Source organism: Schistocerca cancellata, chromosome 1, assembly GCF_023864275.1.
Source record: "Schistocerca cancellata isolate TAMUIC-IGC-003103 chromosome 1, iqSchCanc2.1, whole genome shotgun sequence".
In the NCBI taxonomy this organism is placed as follows: domain Eukaryota; kingdom Metazoa; phylum Arthropoda; class Insecta; order Orthoptera; family Acrididae; genus Schistocerca; species Schistocerca cancellata.
The window spans coordinates 1,181,042,474-1,181,069,419 of NC_064626.1; the positions used below are offsets into that span (position 1 = coordinate 1,181,042,474).

General features: G+C 38.0%; 1 protein-coding gene across 2 annotated transcripts in view; it reads left to right on the forward strand.

Annotated features, from left to right (window-relative positions):
- LOC126094253 (STAM-binding protein-like A) overlaps positions 1-26,946 on the forward strand; it is a 64,661-nt gene that overhangs the window by 30,819 nt on the left and 6,896 nt on the right. For both annotated transcript variants that reach the window (XM_049908782.1, XM_049908781.1), the window contains 3 exons: positions 7,948-8,085; positions 11,110-11,222; positions 12,330-12,432. In XM_049908782.1, the coding sequence (XP_049764739.1) occupies positions 7,948-8,085; positions 11,110-11,222; positions 12,330-12,432 (354 nt within the window). The remainder of the gene's footprint in view (positions 1-7,947; positions 8,086-11,109; positions 11,223-12,329; positions 12,433-26,946) is intronic.

The following is a 26,946-nucleotide window of genomic DNA, read 5'->3' on the forward strand; positions in this document are numbered from 1 at the left end:
GACTTTGTGTTTATAACCTTGTTTTCATCTGATCAGAAGTCCAGTTCCTCCTGCCACCGAACTTCACTAATTCCCACTGTATCTTACTTCAACCTATCCATTCCCCTTTTTAAATTTTCTAACCTACCTGCCCGATTAAGGAATCTTAACATTCCACGCTCTGATCTGTAGAATTCTAGTTTTGTGACCCCTGATGACAGCATCCTCGTGAGTAGTCCCCACCTAGAGATCTGAATGTAGAACTGTTTTTCTGCTGGAATATTTTACCCAACAGGACACCCATCATCATGTAATCCACTGGTAATAATGACTGGAGGGTTTGGCAACATGTTGATCACATATTCCATGATAAAAGATAAGTCCTTGTAATGCCTTGCAGGCAGCAGGCAGCCTAATCCATGAGTGGTGTTTACATTTAGGTGGTTGTGATGATTCTTGGGTGCACACTTTAATCACATAGAGTGTGCAAAATTTGTTGCTAACAGAGTAACAAAATGACTGCTGCTTGGTGATTACATGAACTGACAGAGATGTTAGCTTGTGATAGTTCGATGCAGATTGCTGACCTATTGTTCGCCGAGTGTATACAAGGACAGGCGAAGGGATAATTAATGAAATCAGTAATCACATTTCACTTCATAATGTAAGGGTCAAATTTAGTAATTGTGTCATTCTATTAAACCAAGTAGTAATTTTGTTTAAGTGTATGAAAGACAACTGTATATGTAATAAAGTTCATTGGTAAATTTCTCAGGTTCATAATTTACATAATTTATTCAGATAATTAAATGTACTATCTGGATCAAAAAAAGTAAGGCAACAAAAGTATAACGTTAGATCCGGGATGAACAAGCTTAAACGCTCAAATAACAGAAGTGTTTTCAGTTGAATTGACACTTTAATTACAAATAATTTCGTAGTTAATGGATTTTCAGGGACAGTAAACTGAATACTGTAAAGAAGGGAATTAGAGATTTTGAATGAACTATGTCTCTTTGTAAATAAACAATTCGTAGCTCACAGAATTTTTACGATCGCATGATATTGGAACAAATTCAATTACAGATTTATCTTGAAAACTTAAGTTTTATAGAAAAGTAACTGTGTCATTTGAATTAGCAGCACTCAAATAATCCAGTGAACTATGAATTTCAGAAGTGCTGCTTGGATAGGGATTTGGACTTTTTAAGTAAATGAGGTTCATCTGCCACCGGTGTAATAATTCGAAGAAGAAAGATAGTTATCTAAAGGAATAGAATAGTTGCACAAGGAGTTAGTTTCATTTGCCATGTTTCAAGCTAATTCCATTAAGGAAAAGAAAATGGAATAACAATTTCCAAACTTTTGTATTCTTATAAGCATAGGCTTCTGCGGCCATTGTTACTTTCAATAAAATTCTTACGGGTTGTTACTGCATTGTCAATATATAAAATTGTCCGTCATCGAGCATTTTATATATTGACAATGCGGTCAACAGTCCAGAAGAATTTTATTGACAGTTTTGTATTCTTGTTTCTACATCTACATCCATATTCTGCAAGCCACCTGACGGTGTTTGGCGGAGGGTACCCTGAGTACCTCTATCGGTTCTCCCTTCTATTCCAGTCTCGTATTGTTCGTGGAAAGAAGGATTGTTGGTATGCTTCTGTGTGGGCTCTAATCTCTCTGATTTTATCCTCATAGTGTCTTCGCAAGATATACATAGGAGGGAGCAATATACTGCTTGACTCTTCGGTGAAGGTATGTTCTCAAAACTTTAACAAAAGCCCGTACCGAGCTACTGAGTGCCTCTCCTGCAGAGTCTTCCACTGGAGTTTATCATCTCCGTAATGCTTTCGCGATTACTGAATGATCCTGTAACGAAGCGCGCTGCTCTCCGTTGGATCTTCTCTATCTCTTCTATCAACCCTATCTGGTACGGATCCCACACTGCTGAGCAGTATTCAAGCAGTGGGCGTACAAACGTACTGTAACCTAAGTTTAGAGTTAAACTGCAAAATCGTAACTGATTTAAAAAAAAAAAAAACAAAGCCAAATGAAACTGCTGCATCTTGTTTTATTGTTCATTTCCTTACTACCAAATCTGATAAACAAATAAGAGGTAAGTACTGGCAGAAGTAAATATGTGAGGGTGGGTCATGATTTGTGCCTGGTATTTCAGGCAGTTGAGCATTTCCTATGAAATGCAGGGGTTACACTTCCAGTCTCAGTCAGGCACACTGTTTTAATATGCCAGAAAGATTCAAATAAATTCATAGTTTGTAAAATTGGCAATGCAGAGACAATATACAAAGTATATCCCAATAGATTTGCTTTTTGATTTGAGAAATTTATTGTAACTGAAATTTAACTGAGATGTTCTATTAAAAAGGTTTGATTCTTACTTATAGAGGTATAAGCCTTGTGAGCTTATTTTGTGCACATTTCTGCACTTCAGAGACAATTGTAGTTCAGTAGGTGCTCTACTCATCAAGTTACTTAGGTGGAAGCCTTCTTCCCATTTTAGTAACATGCACTGTGTTGATTATATATGACATGTTAAATCTATGCACTAGTCTGCGACCCAAAACTGGATATATACTTTTCGCAGATATCTCACTGCCAACTTCACGCCACAGGAACTGGTGGACAGTTTTAACTTAATACAAGCACTGTCCATGGAGAGCAGTTTTCAGGTGTGATCTGAGTTGTTACACACAGTTTTAAATTGTCGTTTCAGTTAACAAAGGCATACTCTGCAAAGGAGTAGAAGTACTCCATCCCGGTAACAAACTGTAGTTGATTGAGAAACGAAACTCAGCTCTAGATTCACTCTCCCAAATGTGCTAGCCCAACAACAGCATTGAAAAGTATCTGTAAAACTTGGCAGGAATGGAAAGAAGACTGTGGCAAGCTGCACTTGGATAGAATGTTATGTACTTGAATAGTGAAGTGAACAGAAGACAGCCTGAGAAATGCAGGTATTGGATTTTGAGTCCTGGTCCGTTGTGCATTAACTTGTCAAACACAATTCTGGATTATTTTTGAAATGGAGCCAAAAGTGTCAAGAGATGGATGTTCAGGATTCTTGGATGTTGTTATATGGAACTCTGCCTACTTTGCAGAGGAGTCGCCATAATGAATAAAATTCTTAGAATCATAAGAACCTGGAGGGAGTGGGGGTCTTGCACTGGCTCAGCTGTAGTTGGTGAAGTTTGGCGAGAGGCAGAAGGTGATTACTGTTACTTGCTGCTAGGTGCCTGCGGTTCATTGCATTGCTCAAGGTGAGCCTGCGCCCAATCTCTACCTGCCGAGAGGAAGTATAGGTGCTGGCATTCGAACCTCAGTAGCAGACGCTGCACTGTGTGAGAAAAGTAGGTGGTGGTGTCGATTAATGGCATATGCCTGGTCAGCCAACCATAGATTATCCTTGTGTGATGAAGAGGTATGAGGAAGTAATTGTAATTGTAATTCCTGTGACAGTTTAACTAACCACAGTGCCCAGAGCGCTAAGTCCAGCATGAACTCTGTCGTAACCTCAACGTGAAGTGTCATCACAGCTGGGAAGGGGTTCTGACGCCTACACTGTCATCATAAATGGTGCCATGGATTGCACCTGCTGGCGTATGTGAAAGACACTCGATGAGGCATGCACAAGCAGAAGCCTATTTTTTATGCTCAGGTGGATTTAGCAACAAGGCACTAACAAGATCCAGATGGTAATACAAATGGTTTGCCAAACAAACAAACAAAATGAGTACCATCATCTTTAAAACTGTGTATGTCCAACAAGTTGTCCACCTAGGTAAATCACATCATAGGGTTGTCCATTTGTTTTGTTGGCAGCTTCGAAAAATGGCCTGGAGGGAGAGTTTGCAGCAGAGTCCGTAGGGCATGGACCGCGCGAGGGTTCAGAGAAGTAGCATCCACTGCAATCAACTGTGCAATGGTGACAGGTGTGATGTTCTGATGATAGTCCAGCACTTGTGTTGGCTCAATATGATGCCCAGCACTCACAGGTGGCGTGGAGAAGGGACCTGTATGGCCACACAACGAACACAGCATGGCCAGCACGGAGCATCATGAAGCAAGATGGTTGAAACAAAAGCAGCTGTGCTGAGGTGTGCTGCAGGCGATTCATCGTCCATGGTCTGTGTAGGAAGGGGCAGCACGTGACCACAAGCAAAACCTGAGGTGGAAGCATCAACGACAGACGTGGATGGATTCCAGAAGGAAGACACAAGATCGCAGTTGAGTGCCAAGTGACATGGCGGAACCATGGCTAGTACGTCACTTGAGATCTGCACAGCACAATAGGTTGGGCAGCTGCAGGAGTATCCCAGTGCAGTTAACTAGAATGTCCCATTGGTCGGTCGGAAATGGGCACATTAAATGGCAGAGAGTGATAGGTGAGAAAGTTGGCGTCGAAGGTGTGCGACGCATGTAGTAGCAGACCACACTAGGGAGATGGGAGCTGTGCATGTCGACCCCAAAACTGTACAGCCAAGTGGTCCCTACTGGAGTGAAGTAGAAACTCCAGAGAGAGGAAACCGGAATCTCCTGTAGAAGAAACTTCCTGCTGGACATAGAATCCAGTAGTAGGCACCAGTGCAAGTGCGTGCTGCACCTGGGTTGCCATGACAAAGGAGGTTGGGAGTTGAGTCATTGTTTGAGTTGCCGTAAAACTGGTAATAAGTGATGCAGAAGTGTATTCATGTGACTTGGACTCACCAATGTGGATTTTCTATCTATGCTAATGAGTCATCGGGTAGAAGTAACAAACATTTACGATGAAACACTTTAATTCACACAAGATCACATGAAAGTACAGCACAGCATACGAAAACAACCAAAGCTCACTGAATCCAAAGATGAAGCACTCCTCATTCCAGAGTAATTGCATATCAGTGGTTGCCACAAGTGTAAAATTATCCTATTGTTTAGAGACAAAATATAATATAGATTTTTATTTATTACTGAGTTGTGCTGGAGGATTATAAGCAATAATTGATCAATGAAAATAATCAATTTCTGGAAATCTAATTGGCACTTTAACCTTTTTTCATAGGAACCACTAATGAAATTGAGAATTCAGTTGGTGAACATAGAGGTCACCATTCTCTTTTTCCCAGTTTTCATTTTTTGCCATATATTCGACTGGTAATGTTATTTTTTAACTTTTGCCAATGATAGTAAGGGTAGTTTTTCAGGTCCATCCAAAGTGCATCCTGCCAGAACATTAATTCGTTTGTTTGAGATAATTCCCCCCTGAACACTGTCATCCTCTAAGGAAAAAGAAGTAAAAAAAGTTTTACTGGCATTGAAGATACCTTTTGCATCATATTGTACCATGCTGAAGGCAATGGAGACTGCAGAAAATCTTAGGTGTAGATGGTAAATTCAGTTAACATTGCTGCAGATGTTTTTCAACTTCCCTTGAAATTTTCCAATCAGCCTGGATTTGCAGAAAATTCAGTACACATTTGTTTTGAAAATTCACCGACTCTCTAACAATGAAATTGCTAATATCAGAGCATTCCGAAGCCTAGCTTGCTTGAATCAAACACGCAGTGAAATCTCTATATCTTAGTGTGCAGACATTCTGATGTGTTTTAACTCTGGTTTGAACAGTGCCACAATTTGATATCTTTCAGGAATTATCTACACCATTGTAGAGTCAAAAATGAGAAACTCTTTAAGGACTTCTCTTTTTGACCACCATTTTTCATCATCTGCCTTAAGCAACTCAATCACCAAATTAGAAAACTGTCTGAAGAGTTTTGACAATAGCAATACCCAAAGACAGTTGGTAACATAGCAATGGTAGTAGCCATTGTTTACTGTTTGTCTAATGAAAAATAACAAGCTGATGAGTCTAGGTGACAGAATGATTACAGAAAGCAGGTACATATGTTCGGGAAAAGTGAAATCTTTCTGTGTTAAACATTTGTTAGATGTAAAAAGAAAAATAGGAAATTACATAGTTCTTGTGTCCTCAGTCTTTTGCAACGGCATGCCTGAATAAAATCTTCTCAGTTTACAAATTGCAGTGTTTCAAATGAAACACTCAAGCTTTCAATCCCTTTCTCCACCATCGGTGTTTCGAGTAATAAACCACTGACTGCTGGAGCTGGTATGGTTTTCCACTTAATGGGAATGACTACAGCATTTGCAACTAATCAGAAAACACCGAACTGATTTTGTGTGTGTGTGTGTGTGTGTGTGTGTGTGTGTGTGTGTGTGTGTGTGTGTGTGTGTGTGTGGGTGTAAGTAAGGCAAATTGTGCATCTTCAGGCTACAAGCATCGAGCATCCATCTCTACCTTCTTCTGAAGTCCAAAGCCTGTCTTACACCCTTCTTAGTCTGCATTAAAATAGTTACTGTTTATTCAAATCTTGATTACCTCCTTTATGACAGAATCACAATATGTTGACAAGTGAGACAAGGCTGTTGTCTTTTCAAATTGTATGTTATGTCTGCTGTATGTGCACCAAAGATCATAAATCTATTTCTATTTGTATTGACGAAACCTGTGACTGATTAAAACTTGTGTATTGTAGCATGACTGTTATGTGGGCCTAGGGAAACAGATCAGCAATAGCCAAACACCATTTGGATTGTGACAGACCTATTAATTTTCAAGAAGCCTGTGTGCTTGTTCCACAGCCATAGGTTGAGCAGTAGAAAATAAGAGGATATTAGATGATTAACTGCCCCAACAGTATGAATGGGGAGGATCGTTAAAAGGTGCCAATGTCCTGACTTCCAGCAGTCCCAGTCCAATGTGCGTTTGCAAGTCAGTAGCTCTTCAAGACCTAGGTTAAATAGTATAAGCAAACATTCACAAGAGAACTGCCATGCAGCACTGACATCTTGCCATAAGAAAACATTGCTCCTGGTTATGAACCACAGATTCACTGCTGCCTGTCACATATCTGATAGAATAGAACAGGCAGTAAGCAGCCCCACCCCCCACCCTCCTCCTCACCTAACACCTGTCCTATCCACAGGCATCTTGACTTTGGACTGTCTGTTGACATTGCAGAATAATGAAGTCAGTTGTTACATGACAATTGAAACAGGGCATTGGGAAGGGGACTACGACTTTTGAAAAGAGAAAAATGGGCTGTGTTAAAGTAGGATGATGCTTGTTAACATTTGCTTTTGTGCATTGTGTCTCTACAGCAGGTTATCTGTAATCATCTTAATCCCTTTCTCCACCTTTAAAATTCTGCTGGAAACTACTCATCTCATTAAAACTTGTTGCTATGAAAGTACACAGTACTATACAAATTGTAACTGAGTAATGTGAGTGGAAAAACAGTGGTTTATTTGAAAGCAGCAACTTGTTTGCAGATTGAAATTTGAAGCACGTGTGAAGTTCACGTAAAGGTGTTTATTAAAAATTTGAAAATCCAACATTGTTCATAACAATAAAATTACAAGGAAATATAATGGTTGCCTAGTACCACCAACAAATGTTTAGAAGCAGACAAGACTACTAGTTTTAGGAACAGTTAATTCCTTTCTCAAGGACAAAAGTGTAATAGGCAGTTGGAGTTTGAGAAAGAGAGGTAAGTCACTCAGGGGTTCATGTAGTGAAGTCAAGAGTGGAGAAATTAATCACAGTGGTTTGTAAAAAGAGTAAAGCAGTTATCAGTCTGAAGATTTTTAAACCACTGTGGTGTTCATGACCTTGGCTGAGAATAGGTTTACCCAACTGGTCAAAGGGGAAATAAAAGTTTAACATTTCGGCACACAAATGCAGTTGCTAATAACTACCTCTGTGTGCTAATGAACTTAATGGCCAGTAGCTCATCCCTGAAGGTTCTCCTGCATTATGAAATATACAGTTTACTGTCCGAGTCCACAGTGGTTAATTATTCATCCCTTTTAATTAAAAATAATAATAACTGTGACTTTATTCTTTGATTTATTTTGTGCAATATACTCCTTTCTTTTGTACAGGAACAGAATCAGTTGATTATAACTCATCTGCTGGTTCCTAAGCAGACTGGTACACCAGATTCATGCACTACACAGAATGAGGAAGAAATATTTGACTATCAAGACCAGCATGATTTAATTACATTAGGTTGGATTCATGTAAGTCATAGTCCTGTATAATTTCACTTATGTCACTAACTGATGATTTATTGTTTTATCAATGTATTAGTTCTGAAGATAATAGGCATTAATTTGCTAAGAGGAATCAGAGATCAACCTAAAGAAAAGAATGATTTTTAATAATGGACATGTAATAAAATGTAAAATAATGGACATGTATTAAAATTGATGTAAAGAAGCAAGGCAGGGGTAGGCCATATATCCTGAATTATGAAAAAAGTTTCTGTATTCGATGGTATAAATGCAGCTTTATTTTTTGAATAGCCCTTTCTGTTCTTTGCAAAAATTGAATTGTGCAGAAAACAATAGAAAAGCGTGAGAGTTACGTATACTAGTAATGTTACGTATCACTACCATATAACTGACACAAATTTTCTGCTTTATAGAGTGGAGATGATTTGAAATAAAGGATTTGTTGTGTTGCAACTTCCAACAAGAAGGAAACAGAATGCCTATTTTGAATTTGATCTAAGCCCACAGTTCACTCATAGTGAATGCAACTAGGTATTGATGAAAAAGTTGTAAAGTAACCTGACAGATTGCTAAGTAAAATACCTGCCAAAGAAGCAGGGTAGGGGTAGGCCATATATCCTGAATTATGAAAAAAGTTTCTGTATTCGGTGGTATAAATGCAGCTTTATTTTTTGGATAGCTCTTTCTGTTCTTTACAGAAATTTTTTGACAGTGTGTAATACTTTGTGAAATATGTGTAATTTTAATCATTACTGTGTGAACTTTCTATGTAGCACTGGTATATCACTTGTTGACAAAATGCTTTTTATATGAAATAGAATGTAAGCTCTATAATTTGTTCATATGATCATTATTACTGCTGTTCTGTGTTATTGTTTGAACATTCGGACCTCACTTTTCATGTATTTGTTTACTTATGTTTTAGATTGTAAGCCTCATGACTACTTAAATATGGTTATTACTGTAATAATCTGACATGTTCTACACCCTAGTGATACATATATATCAAGGATCCATGAAATTCAAAAATAAATAAAGATATAGCAACAAAAATACTCAGTTTTTGAAAATATATTGTAATTGGATAGATAAAAAAGTCTACTAACGATGTGCTGCCAGGAGAACACACATATTAAGGTATTGAAACTTACAAGCTTTTGGAGCCAATGGGTCCTTAGGGTTGAAGGGAAAGGAAGAGGGTGAAGGAAAATGACTGGTGAGGTTCAGGAAATGGGGAGAGTTGAAAAGGTTGCACAGAACTGTGGATTGGGGGTCAGGATGAGAAAGAGTGACTGACTGGCTGGGGTCTGCAGTGGATGAGATTTGAAAACCTGAGAGCTTAAAGGTGGGAGATAAGGCAATACATAAGACAGATATTACTGACGAAATATTGTGTACGAATCAGTAAGACTGGAAAAGCTAAGTGATTTTATGTGGTAGAGGTGGGGGGTACACAGGTCAGAAAGTAAAAGATATAGAAAACTAAAAGGGAGTGAAGAAAGGAATAGTTACTGAAAAGAAATGCGGAGGCCAGAGAAATTAATGTAAGTTATGGCCAGGTGGGTGGCAAGTACCAAAAACCTGTTGGAACGCCAGTTCCACCTGTGACATTCTGAGAAACTCATGTCTGGCAGAAGAATCCAGATGGCACGTTTGGTGAAACAGTCATGGACGTCATGACTACATTGTTGTAGAGCATGCTTTGCAACAGGATATCATGTGTTGCCACTATACATCCTCTGCCCTGTCCATTCTTCCTTACTGATAACTTGATGGTAGTCATGCCAATGTAAAAGTCCAAACAGAGTTCATATAGCAGCTGGTACATGACTTGTACCATTTCACAGGTAGCTCTCCCTTTGACAATATATGTTTTGCCGGCTACAGGGCTGGTGTAGGTGGCGGTAGGAGGGGCAAGTCTTAGAGCAGGGACAGTCACAGAGATGGGAGCAACAGGACAGGGAAATGGGTGCAGAAGGAGCATGGGGTCTGAAAAGGATATCACAGAAATTGGGAGGGTGACAAAAAGCTATTCTAGGCGTGGTGGACAGACTGGACCACGTTTCAGGGCACGATTTTAGCAAGTCAGAGCCTTGTCGAAGTAGCCGATTGATCTATTTGAGGCCAAGACGATACTGAATGACAAGAGGAGTACTCCGAAGTTGTTTTTTGGAGGAATCAATAGTACCAGGATTGTTTGTGATGGCCCTGGAAGCCTGCTTTTGAACTAAGCTGGTGGAGTAATTACGTCCAGTGAAGGCTGAGGTGAGAATGCTGGTGTATAGATGTAAAGAATCTGCATCTGAACAAATATGCTTGCCTTGAATGCCAAGCTGTATGTGAGAGACTGTTTGACATGGAAAGGATAGCAACTATCAAAATGTAAATGCTGCTGTATGTTAGTATGTTTAATGTGACCTTAATTTTTTTGATTTCAGCATTTCTTCTCTGTAACTATTCCTGTCTTGATTTCCTTTCAGTTTTCTGTATCTTTTCTTTTTTGACATGTCTATTCTCCCGCCCCCTCCCCATCCAACCACCACTTAGCTTCCGCTCTTATTAACTAAAGCATGATGTTTTGTCAGTAACCTCCGTCTTGCTTACTATCCTATCTTCCACCACTAACCTCCCGTATTTTAAAATCTTGTCTAATTCAGTCCCCAACAATCAGTCTTTCCTTCTCATCCTGTTTGGTAAGTCTTCCCAGATGTGGGGTTCTGTCAATTTTCCTGAAGTCTTCCCATATCCTAAACCACACAATCCTTTTCCTTCATCCCTCATTGTTCCCTCTTCAACCTTTCTGCCAGAATTAGCCACCGTCTCCAAAAACTTTCGCATTTCAATACTTCTTGTATGTGTGTTCTAGTGATGCTGCTTGGTGAGAAGATCCATCCAGTTACAATATAAACAAACAAACATACAAATGTAAAAAAAGGAAAGCAAACCGTTACTTTCCACTATTGTTCATACATAAATATGTTTTAATATGGTTCCACTTGACTATAATACATGTTTATCTAATTTTTACAGACACATCCTAGTCAGACAGCATTCCTCTCTAGTGTGGATCTTCACACACATTGTTCTTACCAACGTATGATGCCAGAGGCACTTGCTATTGTTTGTGCACCTAGGTACAATGAGTAAGTATAAATTCATTTTAAATATATTACTGTGAAGTATTTAACAAACCAAATAAGAAAATTATTTGGTCTTCAGTGTCATAATTACTCTACCACTGATAGCTGCAGACTTCAGACTGTTCCGAAACTAATTAGTAAACACTTTTTCATTGTGAATAATGCAAAGTTACTGATCTCACATTGTATGTCGACATCTGATTGTGGTATTAAATGAGGTAGTGCACATATGTATGTATAGCCTGTTGTCACAATTATGCATATGTAATGTGGCCATTATTTCTATATGGCGTTCCTGTAATCCTAGTAAAGTTTAAACTCCTATGGTGTGGAAAGAACACGCACGCGCGCACACACACACACACACACACACACACACACACACACACACACACACACAGAGAGAGAGAGAGAGAGAGAGAGAGAGAGAGAGAGAGAGAGAGCGCTCTTGTGTTATGAACTAAAGACAAGTAATTTCAAATTGTATGCAACGTACAACCTTCATCTTTCACATTTACCCCACTATCCTGTTCACATAACATTCCTGTGCCACAATAACCAGTCCTAACTTACTGAGCCCTCTAAAAATCAAGGAAGTGTATTGACCGATCCTGGAATGCAAAGTAGGGCCATGATTTTTCAGTGATTTTGTCGTGAAATGTGCAAACACTTCCTCAATATACTGGCAATATTGTGTGCCATCATTAACCATTTATTGCCATATTCTGACCACATACATACACACAGTCAGCCTGCGACACCAGTACAATGTATCACACTAAGACAATGTAGTTTTACATACGTGAGGTTTTGTTAATCAATTAGTTCCGAGGAAGCACTTTGTCCAGAAGCTTCAATGATTTCATTCATGTGTATGTTCCTGTTTGAAAGGTCAACATCTTGACTATTGGTGCAACATTCTCTCTCTCTCTCTCTCTCTCTCTCTCTCTCTCTCTCTCTCTCTCACACACACACAATTAGTAATTTGGGTATGTTTTCTAATTTGTCTTACCAGTGTCTTCTTTTTGTTACTTGATGGTCTTATGCATTGTATTAATAATTTATTTTTACCATATGTCACTAATAGTATGGAAATGATCTTTATTTCAGAAATGGATTCTTTATGCTAACACCAAATTATGGTCTAGACTTCATAGCAAACTGCAGGCAGACAGGATTCCACCCTCATCCCACTGAACCACCACTATTTACAGTAAGTTACTTCCTCTCATTTTTCTGCTATGAATAAGTTTCTTGTAGATAAAGAATATAATTAGAACAAAACACTTTACATTTTTGCTGCTACCAAGAGATAAAGTATTCCCTAGCAAGCATTTTATTGACACAGATTAATTTATCAAATACGAGTCTTTTGTTTCAACAACAGACACACTTGCTTCCAGAAATTAAGCATAATCAGGAAAAGAGAAGAGTATAAAGAAAAGGGAAAGTAGTTACTGAAAACAGTAAATATTCTTACGTATGGGAATTATGCAGTTTGTATAGGAAAGGGTGTCTGATTCAGAAAGCAAAGTGTGTTAAGTTTTGACTTTTTAGAAAGTTATCATTTCATGATTTTAATATATTAGTATGTAACTCATCAAAAGGATATATACAGCACTTCAGTAAAAGTGCAACTGAATGTGCCAGAGGAGGCACTCGTAACACAAATTGCTTCATAGTTGTGAGTGCCCTTGGTGGCCTATTCAGTTGTTCTTTTTTCAAAGTGTTGCATGCGGTGTGATCAAAAATATGATGGATGAAATTTTTTTAGCATCATCTGCTGATGCTACAATCATTTATGTTATTTGTCTGATAGCCTGATACATTGAAACAGGTAGCATCTATGTTCTGACTTGTCAGTCAGCATCCAGAGATGCTGGAATGAGGTTGTGTTTACTGCGTCTGTAACACATCATGGATTTTAAACAGCGTGCAGCATGGATTTCGAACAACACATGAACATTAGGCTCTGCTTCAAGTCTAAAAAAAAAATGCCAAAGAAACTCACGAAGTGTTGAAATTGGTGCATGGTGATAATGCTGTAACTCTCAAGGCTGTTTATAATTCATATGAACAATTTTAAAGTGGGAATGAGTCAATAGAAGATGAAAAACATTCAGAACATCCATGAACCTAGATGCTAAAATTGTTCGTTCAAACAGGCAATTAACTTTTTGGGGACTTACTAAAGAACTTAGCATCTTATATGGATCTGTGCAAAGCATTTTACTAGGTAATTTGCAAATGAGACAAGTGATCGCAAAATTTGTACCCAGACTTTTGAGTGATGAACAGAAGGAAAATCGTGTGCCAGTTTGCATGGAGGTGAAGGATCATTTTCATTCATATCTGGACTTCATATCCAAACTGTAACTGGAGATGAAACTGGGGTCTGTTGGTCTGACCTTGAGATGAATATCCAGAGTTTCCAATGGAAAACGAATGAATCTCCTCACCCTAAAAAGGCACGTCAGTCAAAATAGGATATCAGTCACACTCATTGTTTTTTTCCGATATTGAGAGCATAGTGCAGTCAGAGTTTGTTCCAAGGTGAACAACTGTAAATGCCCAATTTTATAGGAGTGTACTGCAGTGTTTGTGAAATGATGTATGAAGAAAAATACCAGAAAAATTGGGCCAATAGCTTTCTTGTTCATCACTACAACATGCCGTGCCGCACCTTGTTTTTGATTCATGAGCTTTTGGCCAGAAAAATGTTCCGGTCTGTCTACATCCACCTTACCCAAACTTAGTACAATGCAACTTCTGGCTCTCCTCAAAAATTAAAACTATGCTTAAAGGAAAATGTTTTGTCACCATTCCCCGACATTGAGAGGGCCATGGTGTAACAGCTGAATGCCCTTCCAATAGAAGCCTTCCAGAAATGCTTTCAGTTATGGATTATAGTGTGGGTGATCCTCAGTAGCCTCTATCAAAGTCGTGTGTGGAGTGTTGTCTGAAAAGCCTTGAATATGTGACAAAATATCATTTGAACCTTTGGTGACATTTCTATTATACAACAAATGTTCATTCTTGCCAGTATAAAATTGATAAAGAGTACCATTTCATGAGACCATCATCTGGCCTCATGTACAGAACATAATTGAATGATGTTGTGCATAACCATTGTATGCCAAGCTTACAGCTGTTTCAGGAGTTGCAGTTTCCTTATAAGCTGTATATAAGAGGTTCAAAGTTGTTGGTCTGTATGCCAAACATCCAACACTGTTACTCTGTCCCACTTGCGAGAGTGCAGAGTAGAATCTGATTATTGTAGAGTAAGCATCATCTGAGATTAGACCACGAGTCAGTGGAAAGATGTGCACTTCACTGGTGAAATCCCTTTCAGTTTGCAGAACAGTTCCAGTCACACATTTGTCTAGTAGGAAAGTGGTAGTAAAATCACTAAAACATTATGGAAAGAGACCAATTTTTTGTTGGCTGTGGATGGATGTGGTTGAATGAGCTTACATACTGTGAGGGATTCTGTCGGTGCCCAGAAGTGCAGAGATGAAGTATTGTAGCCACACACTTGACACGTTGAGGTATGTTGCTCCAGTCTTTCTCTTCATGGACACAAATGCTTGTCCATATGAACCTGCTGTGGTGAATGATTTTTTTTTTTTTCTTTTCTTTTCTTTTCATGACAATATATCACATGGAACTGACCAGTGAGGTCATTGGATCTGAATAAAGCATATCTTGGAAGTTGAACTACACATGTGAGTTAACATCAAGGATTCTTGTGGGCTGTGCGCAGCTGCTTCTCGGGATGGGACTGATTTCCAGTGGAGACTGATTCATTGTGTGTTCATTAGGGGTAATCATACACATGGTTGACATTTTTGTTATTGCACAAGAGATTTTCCGTGTTCATCGCTTTTAAAAAAATTTGTTTATTTGGCTTTACCCTTTATAATTATTTGTATAGGACCCTATGCTGTGTCAGCTATCTTATTAATAAGGTCCACATTGTTCTGTAGCCTGTTTGACATCATGTCCAGAAGTACACTCTTGTTTTTTGATTGTACTCAACTTTTGGGCACTGTTGTACTATGTTGTTGCTGTTGGAACACCACTGGACCAAGTATGAAGCTAAGTGAGTTGATCACCAGATGGATTATGGCAACTAAATCAGTTTGGAGTCAGATCAGTCTTTGGATTTTAATTAATTACTCATTGCAGGTTATACACACATTATCACAAAATTAGTTATGTAAAATGTTTAATAGTTAACCTAACATATTTACCAGTGAGCCATGAAATTCTTGATGTTTCTTGACAAAGAAATGAGACAATCAAAATGAATAGGCTTGGAGACTGCTAATACACTCATTTCAAAATGCTTCTGACACTGTTTAGTCCCCCTTAAACATCCCAACAACCACCACCGCTTCTGACACTGGGGAAAATATGAACGTACACATCATATGCTTGGGAGGTGTTCAGAAAAACATGTTACTTATGAACGATGCTTCATGTAAAGCATTGTAGTAAATCACAATTTCTTAAATGTTGGTTGATTCTGTTACTGTGTTGGTAGAACTTTCTTCAGAGGAGATGCAACAATGCTGATGCCCTGAACATGACTTTAAAGCCCAAACTGTATTACAGTCATTTCAAAGTTTTTGTTCCATTGACATATCATTGTGCTAATATTTAAGTTCCTTGTTTTGTCCAGGAATTTCTGTTGTTGGCATATATTGTGCCAAATTGCTTTTCAACACTTTTTAACATTTGCACATATTTTTGTTGAGTCTTTTACAGTTACTTATGCATACGGCTTTGTTTTTGTTTCTTCAAAATCATCATTGATAGATTGTTGACATTTCTTGTCACTATGTATATAAATTTTCCAAATTGTTTTGACAGTATTTGTGCCAAGACTTGTTGATAATCGTGGGTCAGAAAACACTTTCCTTCCAAAAACCTTTCTGCAGTATCCACAGACTATAGTTTAATTGCCTCTACAATTATTAATAGCTATTTTTTCCCTCATGTTTTCTGTCAGTGAGATTTTGTTTCATTTACATTTCTATCTTTTGTACTTTATTCTGTGAATGTCTTAAGCCTAGGACACCTAAGGGGAGGGGGGTTCGTTGAACCCACAATTGTTTATGTCCCCTGCTTTTGCCCAAGTAACTTTCATACTACATATTCCCTTTGAGTTATTGTTTGTTGGCTATTTTATGAAACATTAGTGTCAATATATTTTATAGAAAATTCCTGCTTTGAAAGAAAAAATAAATAAACTTATTATGGGTCCAACAACCCCCCCCCCCCCCCTTAGGCTTCCATGCTATAGAAAATTTCCCTTAGTAGGATTTCGTATTTCTCATCTCTACAACAATGCAAGTTAGTTTTGCATGGGGGCTTAGTTAAATAATAAAAAATGCAAATATTTTTAGTAGCTGTAAGTCCGATTACGCAAGTCTCGTAAACGGCTGGCCCTGACTAGTTTTAGTACGCAATCTGACTGCTTAGAATGACAACAAAGAATGTAAGAAAATTTCTGTTAGCACAATTAATTAATTAAGTCCCCAGCAACTATAAAACCTACGAAACAACAAACACAAGTGTAGCTAATTACTATTAAAAACAGTCTTGATCACGATTTATTTAGCAAGGTGACCGGTTTCGACCACTACTGTGGTCATCTTCAGACCATTGAGTAGGAACCCCTTTCTGTTGGAGAATCACAACACACTACAAGTGTAGCTGTTCTGTATGTGGTAGTATGACTCAACGCACATCTGGCACGGTTCTTCTTCAACAAGACAAGAATTTTTAAATACCAATTATACTGACGTGATAAAAGAAAATTAGAAATACTATAATTGCGCAAGAAAATCAGAATTACACTCTAATACAAGAACACACGCCAGATGCTTTGTTGACTGAACCTGTCATGACACACTATTCAGGACACTGAAAGAATAAAACAAAAAAAAGTTTATTACCTCCATATATATTGACGAAATGCACTCTGACCATTACAATATCTCCATTAGAACAACATCTGCTATCTCTCCCATCAAACCACTGCATAAAACATGGAACAACACTCTCCACTACCACATCTCACTCTGACTTCACGACAAGCAGTGTCCACCACAACTTCTCGGCAAGCACTGCCTGCCGCTACGTCTCAATAAGCACTGCCAGTGGAGGCGGCGGAACAATGCTCTCTGGCGCGATCTTTGGCGCTGTGGCTCAGTGTAGCCACCTTTCATATGCCCTTCCTCCACGGGCTAGAATTTGATGGTATTTTTGCCAGCATTGGTGGTGAAAATACCACCAAATTCGTCAAAAAAAATACAGACAAAAATAAAAGATAATATTAATACGTAAATATCATATAACTAGATAAAATTTTTGCTTTGCACTGACCTTACAATAGCCTAATATATAAAATACTCTAAGCAATACAAATTCTTTCATACATGTGACTTTACATAATAGTTTACACAAATATCATGTGGTTAAACAATTCAATCAATAGCGTCAGCAATGACGAATATGTACAGGTAAGAGTCTCATAACTTTTCACAAACAGTAATACACAAAAAATCAGTTTATACAAATATTCACATAAAATGTTTTCACAACAAGTGGTTGACAGTTCCAGCAGTAGCACCCAGCAATGTTGAGTAGGTGCAGACACCATCAGGTGACATCATTTCAGTAGAAGCAGTCCATCAGTGGCACCCAGCAATGTTGAGTAGGTGCAGACAGCAATAAGTAACATCATTTCAGTAGAAGCAGTTCCATCTGTGGTACCCAGCAATGTTGAAGAGGTACAGAGAGCAAGAAGTAACATCATTTCAGTAGAAGCAGTTCCATTTGTGGTACCCAGCAATGTTGAAGAGGTACACACAGCAACAAGTCACATTTCTTAGTAGAAGCAGTTCATCAGTGGCACCCAGCATTGTAGAACAGGTGCAGACAGCATCAGGTGACATCATTTCAGTAGAAGCAGTCCATCAGTGGCACCCAGCATTGTGGAACAGGTGCAGACAGCATCAGGTGACATCATTTCAGTAGAAGCAGTCCATCAGTGGCACCCAGCATTGTTGAGTAGGTGCAGACACCGACAAATGACATCATTTCCATAGAAGTAGCTCCATCTGTGCACCCGGTATTGTTGAGTAGGTGCAGAGAGCAACAAGTGACATCATTTCAATAAAAGCAGTTCCATCAGTTGCACCCAGCAATGATGAGCAGGTGCAGAGAGCAGTCCATCATATTCACTATCACTGATCACACTGTTCATCACAGTTTATAAGCAGAAATTAAACATGTCCTATTGGCACCAATCATGTAGAAAAAGTACATGTAACAGTCCATAATATTCACTATCACTGATCACACTGTTCATCAGCAGAAATTAAACATGTCCTAGTGGCACCAATCATGTAGAAAAAGTACAAGTAACAGTCCATAATATTTACTATCACTGATCACACAGTTCATCAGCAGAAATTAAACATTTCTAAGTGTCACACATCATGTTGAAAAGTGCAGGTAACAGTTCATAATATTCACCATCACTACTCAGACAGTTCAAGCATGAACAATAGTTTGAATACACATACAAATGCTTTTACACTAAACATACAAATCATAACAAACACACAAATGATGTCAGATAATTGTCATATTAACTATTACAAGTACACAAACATAAGTAAACCTATAATATTTATGGGTGTCAGTGCAAGCCACTACAACAAATAAAATAATATTTAGGAGATAGGTGGGTAGGATTAGGAAAGGAAAACACACAAAACACACTCACTCATCTTTCATCCACATTAAGTACTACTGTGTAATTGAATAGTGTTAACTGTGTAATTGCAATTCTGTCAAAATTTGATGTTCATCATGTGTATCAAGTAATAGTGGCAGCAATGTATAACAGCCAATAATAGTTAAGTCAACGTCATAGTCATCATGTCAAGACCAATGTTTGCCAAGCCAGATCAAAATGTACGGTTGCTGAACAACTGTCAGTGTGCCAAGATATGCAGCTTCCTCTCTCCAAAAAAAAAAAGTACATACTGCTTAGTGATTTAATAGTGTGTAGACAATCATCCTTCCATTTTAGTGTTCTAGTCTGCTATCTTCATCCTCCTTGTTCCATATAGACCAACAAAAAAAAAAAAAATATGCACCTCACTTATTTTACCTCTTATACACTAAAACTCCAATCAACTTCATATAATCTCAATACCTCAATAATACCTCTTCAATACGTCGATACATATAAACCTTATTGCCAGTATCATTTCACTTCCATAACAACTCTTTCCTCTAGTCAGTCTCCTCGAACAAGTACAGATAAAATCCTAATGCAAACCTCCTCATCCCATACAATCCGAAGACACACTGTCAACACACAACCTCTGTGTAATCCATCTGACTCAAAATCTTCTACTCATTATGAATTATAAACAAAGAATGCATACATGACCTCTAACAGACTTAGTTCGAATAACTCTCAGTAATTAAGTACGATTACGGAGTGTGAATGATCCTAATATTTCACAGTGTGTACACCACTTCAAGAATTATGGCAAACAGAAGCAAACATGTGGAGTATTTCTTGTGTCAAGTGTCACTTCCTATTTCAATTGCTCATGAAAAATGCAGTGTAATAACTGTGTTGGTATGTCATGTCGTTAGCTTCCTTCCTATTGGCATACATTTATACAGCTTCCATAAAACCTCCAGCTCATGTGACTTCTATGACGTTTCTTGTACTAAAGTCGCTCGTCGAATTACTGCAGTTCATTTTCTTATGTTAAAATATAAAGCACTGAGCGTAAGCAAAACAAGCAATAGCGAGTAAATATACCAGTACAGAACAGAATGTCAACAAGTGGATGCAGCACAAATCTTACAACGAGGCTCTGCCAAGCGAACAATCTATAACTAATACCATAGTGTAACCTAAACTCTATGTTCATTCACAGTATATCAGCATTTCTATATACCAAATTAAAGAGTAGTTGTGACGACAAACAGAGATGTATAAATATGCAATCCATACGCATAGCAGCAAACATATATCTTTACGTACTAAACAGGTCATTAGCATCATATCATCATAAGCAAATAATGTTCATATGTAATCTTAATAAGTAAACATGAAGGCGCAAGCAAATATGTAAATATGAAGGCGCAAGCAGATAAATCACAAAGTATAACTTACATACCTAACCACATCAGCACAATTAATCAGGTGACAATTATAATTTAAATAAATAAGCACAGCAGGCACATAATAAAAAAAATATGACATCAGTGAAAAAGCATAGCAGCCAAGCGATGCATAATATACACAAGTTACAACTCAGTTCATTAATAATCATTGTCAAAATCAGTTAACGTACGCAAGCACGTCGCTTCACAAGTAAATTCATAGAACATGAAATTAGCACAAAGTATGAATCACGTAATCGCGAGCAGTAAATTACGTCTAAAGTACTTACCTAAGTGGAAATATGTCACCTGAAAAATAAACTCAATTAATAATTACCTTTTTAGTTTATTAGTTTCTTCTTGGAAATTACATTCTTTCTGAAAATTTCTCGATAGCAAGTCGTCTTAACGTCGGACACGCACAGAATTTACCTGAAGTTCTTAAATATTTTATAGAACCATATCCTGAAAAATACTGAATGTTAATAACATAATTCATCAAGTCATTATAGCTTTATACTGAATTTAGTCGGAGAAATTAGACTGTGTATTTATTTACGGCTGTCAGTGCATTCGCACTGAGCGCCCGATCAGCTGTAGGCGCGTGACGTACGAAGTGATTGTTTGCGGTCAACGACTGCCCTGTGCGGCGCGCAGACTTGACTGTTGCTTTGAGTATATGCCGCCGCCAAAACACAGCGCGGTATCCTTGTACTCTCCGCATGTTTACATGTAGCTGTTAGTTTCTCACAAGTATGTCATTCTACAAAAATTTTTCAAAAGTATATCATCCCACAAAAATTTTAACGTTAGATATATGATGTATTCGCTTAGAGCGTCTTGATTTAAGAGTTTCTACTTCTACAGTGTTATCATGAATAATTTTGCGAATTCTATATGGGCTGTTATAAAGCAGAAAAAATTTGCGACACAAGCCTTTTCCTTTGTGAGACAAACGATGAGACTTAATTAACACCTTCTGACCAACTGACAAGATTTTTGAACGACCAGGACGCTTAGCTGATTTCTCTCTTCTAGCAGCCGCAGATGCAATATTTTGTAGAGCCAGATTCACAACTTCAGAATGCCGCAGTTTCCGTGAAGGTGGAAAAGGAACGATTTCAGAAATGTGATTTGTCAGTGCTTTATTTTTTAATATCAGTATAGGTGGTAAAGAAGTTGAGTCATTAGGAAGTTCATTCAGAATGTTTTGAAAAATATGAAGATACTGATCCCAAGTTCTGTGATTCTGATGACAATAAAGATGACACAATTTATTGATTTCCTTCATCCATCTCTCTGAAGCGTTAGATTGAGGGTGAAAAAGTGAAATGAAAATTGGTTTAATCGTACGACGCCGTAGAGTATGAAGCCAAATTTTAGAACGAAACTGTGATCCATTATCTGATATAACCTTATCAACATGACCAACTTCTTTAAGAAAATGTTTGATGAAAGCGTTAGATACTGAACGAGCTGTTGCTTTGCGTAACGGTGTAAAACACACATATTTTGATGTCAATTCCACTGCTATGAAAATGTACGCAAAACCATTAGTAGAACGAACCACTGGACCGAACAAATCAACTGCAGCCATGTCCTTTAATTTCGCTGGAATGATAGGAAACAACGGTGCTCTGTGAGAAACTGTTGGCGGCTTAGCCTTTTGACATAATTTGCATTTGGCCAGAACAGATCGAATACGTTTTTCCATATTACTGAAGTAGCAATTTTCCCGTAATTTATGAAAACATTTTCTGGGACCAAAGTGTGCATAACTCAAATGCGTATACCAAATCAGCTTATTAACCCACTCATCAGGAATACAAACTAACCAAACAGAGTTGTCGACCGATTTTCGTTTAAAAAGAACTTTCCAGATAGATCGCAAAAACGAGGTGTGGCCAAATTGTCCAATGTAACAAAGCGTCTAAGAAAATTGCAGACACCAAGAAAACTACGAACATCACGTTTTGTGGTAGGAACAGCATAATTACGAATTGTGTCTAGTTTCTCTGGATCAGGAAGAATACCTTCTGTAGAAATAATGTGACCGAGAAATTTCACCTGAGAACGACCAAATTCAGATTTTTATAAGTTCACCGTAATGCCAACTCTTGCAAAAATACGTAATAATGAATCCAAAATTTTGTTGTGCTCACTCCAAGAATGTTTAGCAATAAGAATGTCGTCAACATATGAAGTAATATTGTCACGAAGATAAACGGGTAAAATTTCATTTGAGCTACGAATGAATGCTGCAGAAGATACAGTAAGTCCAAACGGTAATTTCCGAAATCACATTTAGGTAAAATAGTCATATCAGGTTATTGTTTGCTTACTCTCTAGATAGACTGATAGTCGAAGAGTTGTTTCGATAGATGCAAAGAATAGTGAAAGAGTAGGTAGCAGTGCAGAAAACTAAAAGAGAAATAGCACTACTACAGCTCGGGGCCCTATGCTCGCTACGGCACATATTCACTTAGAGTAGTGAATCCCCTGAGGACATTAATAGCTGCACATAAATTTCAGTTTGTGACTTAGTGGCAAATTTGGCGGAAGTGAGTACGTAAATTGATCTAACCATGAACATGGATATATGTCATTCTTAGAATTGCGGAAGATCTTAAATTTCCGAACAGACAAAAAGTGTTTATAGTCAAAGTTTTTGCCTCGTGGCGACAAAGACCTACCGCGTCTGTCCCAGTCCCAATGTCGATTATTGTCAAGTTCGCGCGCCTGGCGCTCTCTTGTTGCATCTCGTAAATGAAATAAATTACTTTCTTCAAAACCCGCTGCTATCAGTGATTCCAAATTTCTTCTACCGTCGTTTCCTACGATTTTGCTTTCAATTTGTTTGACTTGCTTTTCTAATGCCTCCACTTCCCTTTTAACGCGTTCATTAAATTTTCCCTGATTTTCAACATGCTTATTTATGTTCTGGTACTCTTCGGTTTCTGCAAATGGCAATGGTGCTGTATCATCTGAATCTCTCTCCCCATTTAAACTAAGATTTGTCAATTTATCTGAAATCTCCTCAACTCTTTCCGATAAATCACCTATTTGTTCTTTCTGTTTATTTGCGTCTTCCGTAAGTGTCGCGACTCGGGTTTCCGTATTGACGCATTTGGTAGTTAACTGTTCATATTGTTGTGTTAGATTATTTATTCTGTCATTTGGTACGGATTCCTCGATTCTTTCAATTATTTCTTCCTTATCGTGTGCACGTTGTAAATTTAATTCTGAAAATTTTTGTACTATCACGCGATCTTTTTCTTCCTGTTCCCTGCCCTGTTCCTCTTGTCTGATTTCTGTTGAAATTAAACTATTATTGTGAGCATTCAAAATCGGTTGTACTTCTTCTCTAATTTCTTTATTTGATTCGTCTTTCATGTTTTTGAAACATGTCCCTGTTCGTGAGCCTAACTGTTTTTCCGTTGTTCCCATATCAGTTTTTAATTCAGATATTAATTCTGTTCTCAGTGAGTCTAACCATATTGTCATTGCATCTATCCGTGATCCCAAATTTAATATAGCACCCATCAACTGCTGCATATCTTCTGTCGTTAATCTCGTATTCTGAAAATTTTTTGATTGTGAAAAATTTTGAACTGGTTCTGGACTATTTTCCCTGCTTATTAAATTGTTTTCAACTTCATTATTCATCATACTGTTGTCCTGTGTTGGCGAGTTCGCCATGTTAACAATTTCGTTATTTGGACTATTCATCATTTTTGCCTGTTTCATCGATCGTGTAATCATTTACAAAACATACAAAGCTCGTCACTGTACGAAAATTACACAGAATGACACTTTATCTCCAACAATACCATTCACACGAAATACTTCCCGACAGACACGCCTAACGAACAATTAGAACCTTCACAATTGCACAAAATTGTCAGACCTGTAAACAAGACATCAAAAATTAAATTCTGCCAATATACCATTAAAGGACGACAATTACCAAATCTACTCATGCAATATAGACTACAATTACTAAACTACAAAATACTACAACAATACTACTGTCTGTTATTTTTACAATCAGAAGAATTCCAAGGGACGATCCGAAGCAGCGGTCGCCACGTGCATGGGGGCTTAGTTAAATAATAAAAAATGCAAATATTTTTAGTAGCTGTAAGTCCGATTACGCAAGTCTCGTAAATGGCTGGCCCTGACTAGTTTTAGTACGCAATCTGACTGCTTAGAATGACAACAAAGAATGTAAGAAAATTTCTGTTAGCACAATTAATTAATTAAGTCCCCAGCAACTATAAAACCTACGAAACAACAAACACAAGTGTAGCTAATTACTATTAAAAACAGTCTTGATCACGATTTATTTAGCAAGGTGACCGGTTTCGACCACTACTGTGGTCATCTTCAGACCATTGAGTAGGAACCCCTTTCTGTTGGAGAATCACAACACACTACAAGTGTAGCTGTTCTGTATGTGGTAGTATGACTCAATGCACATCTGGCACGGTTCTTCTTCAACAAGACAAGAATTTTTAAATACCAATTATACTGACGTGATAAAAGAAAATTAGAAATACTATAATTGCGCAAGAAAATCAGAATTACACTCTAATACAAGAACACACGCCAGATGCTTTGTTGACTGAACCTGTCATGACACACTATTCAGGACACTGAAAGAATAAAACAAAAAAAAAGTTTATTACCTCCATATATATTGACAAAATGCACTCTGACCATTACAATATCTCCATTAGAACAACATCTGCTATCTCTCCCATCAAACCACTGCATAAAACAAGGAACAAGACTCTCCACTACCACATCTCACTCTGACTTCACGACAAGCAGTGTCCACCACAACTTCTCGGCAAGCACTGCCTGCCGCTACGTCTCAATAAGCACTGCCAGTGGAGGCGGCGGAACAATACTCTCTGGCGCGATCTTTGGCGCTGTGGCTCAGTGTAGCCACCTTTCAGTTTCTTGTTGGTTGGTATTCTTGATATTCACAACAATCGGTTTACTTTCAGAGGAAGTGATTGTTGACGTCAGTCAGCTGTTATTTATCTTGTAAACTTGCAGTGAGTTAGTGCAGTTCCCAACACGTAAGCCTGCAGTAACTTTGGTGTCCTACACAGCAAAAACGAAACCAAGTAAAAACTTACTGATGTTTGGCAACACTGCACTGTTGGAGGAGAGAAGAATAAAACCGAGATAAATGCATATTATAATTCCACTAAAGGTGGCATTGATACCATTGATCAAATGGCGCGTATGTACACCTGCAAGAGAGGAACAAAGAGATGGCCTCTATCTGTATTTTACTCTCTCATTGACATTCGTGCTATCAATGCAACCACCATATACATCGAGCAACATCCAAGATGGAATGAAAAGAAACACAACAAACGGAAACTTTATCTTCTGCAAGCTAGAATGGAACTAGTGAAATTGCAGGTGGAAGAAAGAAGTGCCAGTGCAAGAGGGTTATCTAACCAAATTGTTCAATCAATGGAGACTATTCTACAAAAGAAAATCAAGGAGTGACAACAGAAGCACGTCAGCCTTCTGCAGGGAAAGGTCGGTGCCATATTTGTGTAAGAAAAGCTAAAACAAAGAAGCAGAAGTACAACAATCTAAGTAAACCACAACAGTATTGTGGACAGTGTCATAAACATGTGTGTACACACATTCAGAAAAAATTGTGAAGTGTGTCTCTTGCCTTGAAGTTGAGGACTCAGGGTAGTCTATTGTATATGAACACATCTGTATTTTGTATTGCAATATGACAATTTTTTATTCACTCAATCCAATATTTATAACAATTAAAAACATTTATAAACCGATGCCTTAGTTAAAATACATAAACCATTTTGAAAGTTGTAAACCCCCCCCCCCCCTTAGGCATCCAAGTTAGAAAAAAAGGCTTGGGCGTCCTAGGGTTAAGACTCCAGTTGTAATGTACAGCCAAGTCTTCCGGTGGCAGTCAACACATTGCAACACCTTAAGCAGTCAAAACACTGCTACGTACTCTATGGCGAGTGATCAAATTAGAATATGACTCAGACCAGTAACTGTGATGGTTTGGGATGGATCACTAACCATGGCACAATAAAAAATTTTTTATGCTCACTCAGTTAATACTTGGCAGAAATCAAATCTGCATTTGGATCGGACTTCCTTTAACTCTTGTGCAGAAAGGTGTCCATTATACTGCTGCATCCATTTTCAAATAGCTGCCACTCGAATTCAAAAATCTTAGCAGTAATCCACACACTTTCAAATCGAAACTGAAGTTTCCTCATGGGTCACCCCTTCTATTCTGTCGAGGAGTTCCTCGATAAATGAAGCTGATTCTTGTTGTATTGTTGATTGTGTTTACTTAAACTTGTGGATTGACTTTTTTCAGTTCATAAACATTTTATTTTTATCTGTTATTACTTTTATGTTGTAATTTTCTGTACTGACACGTTCCATTACCTTGGAGATTTGCTCCTCAATTTGGTCGTACAGAACTTGACATGTAAATAAATAAATA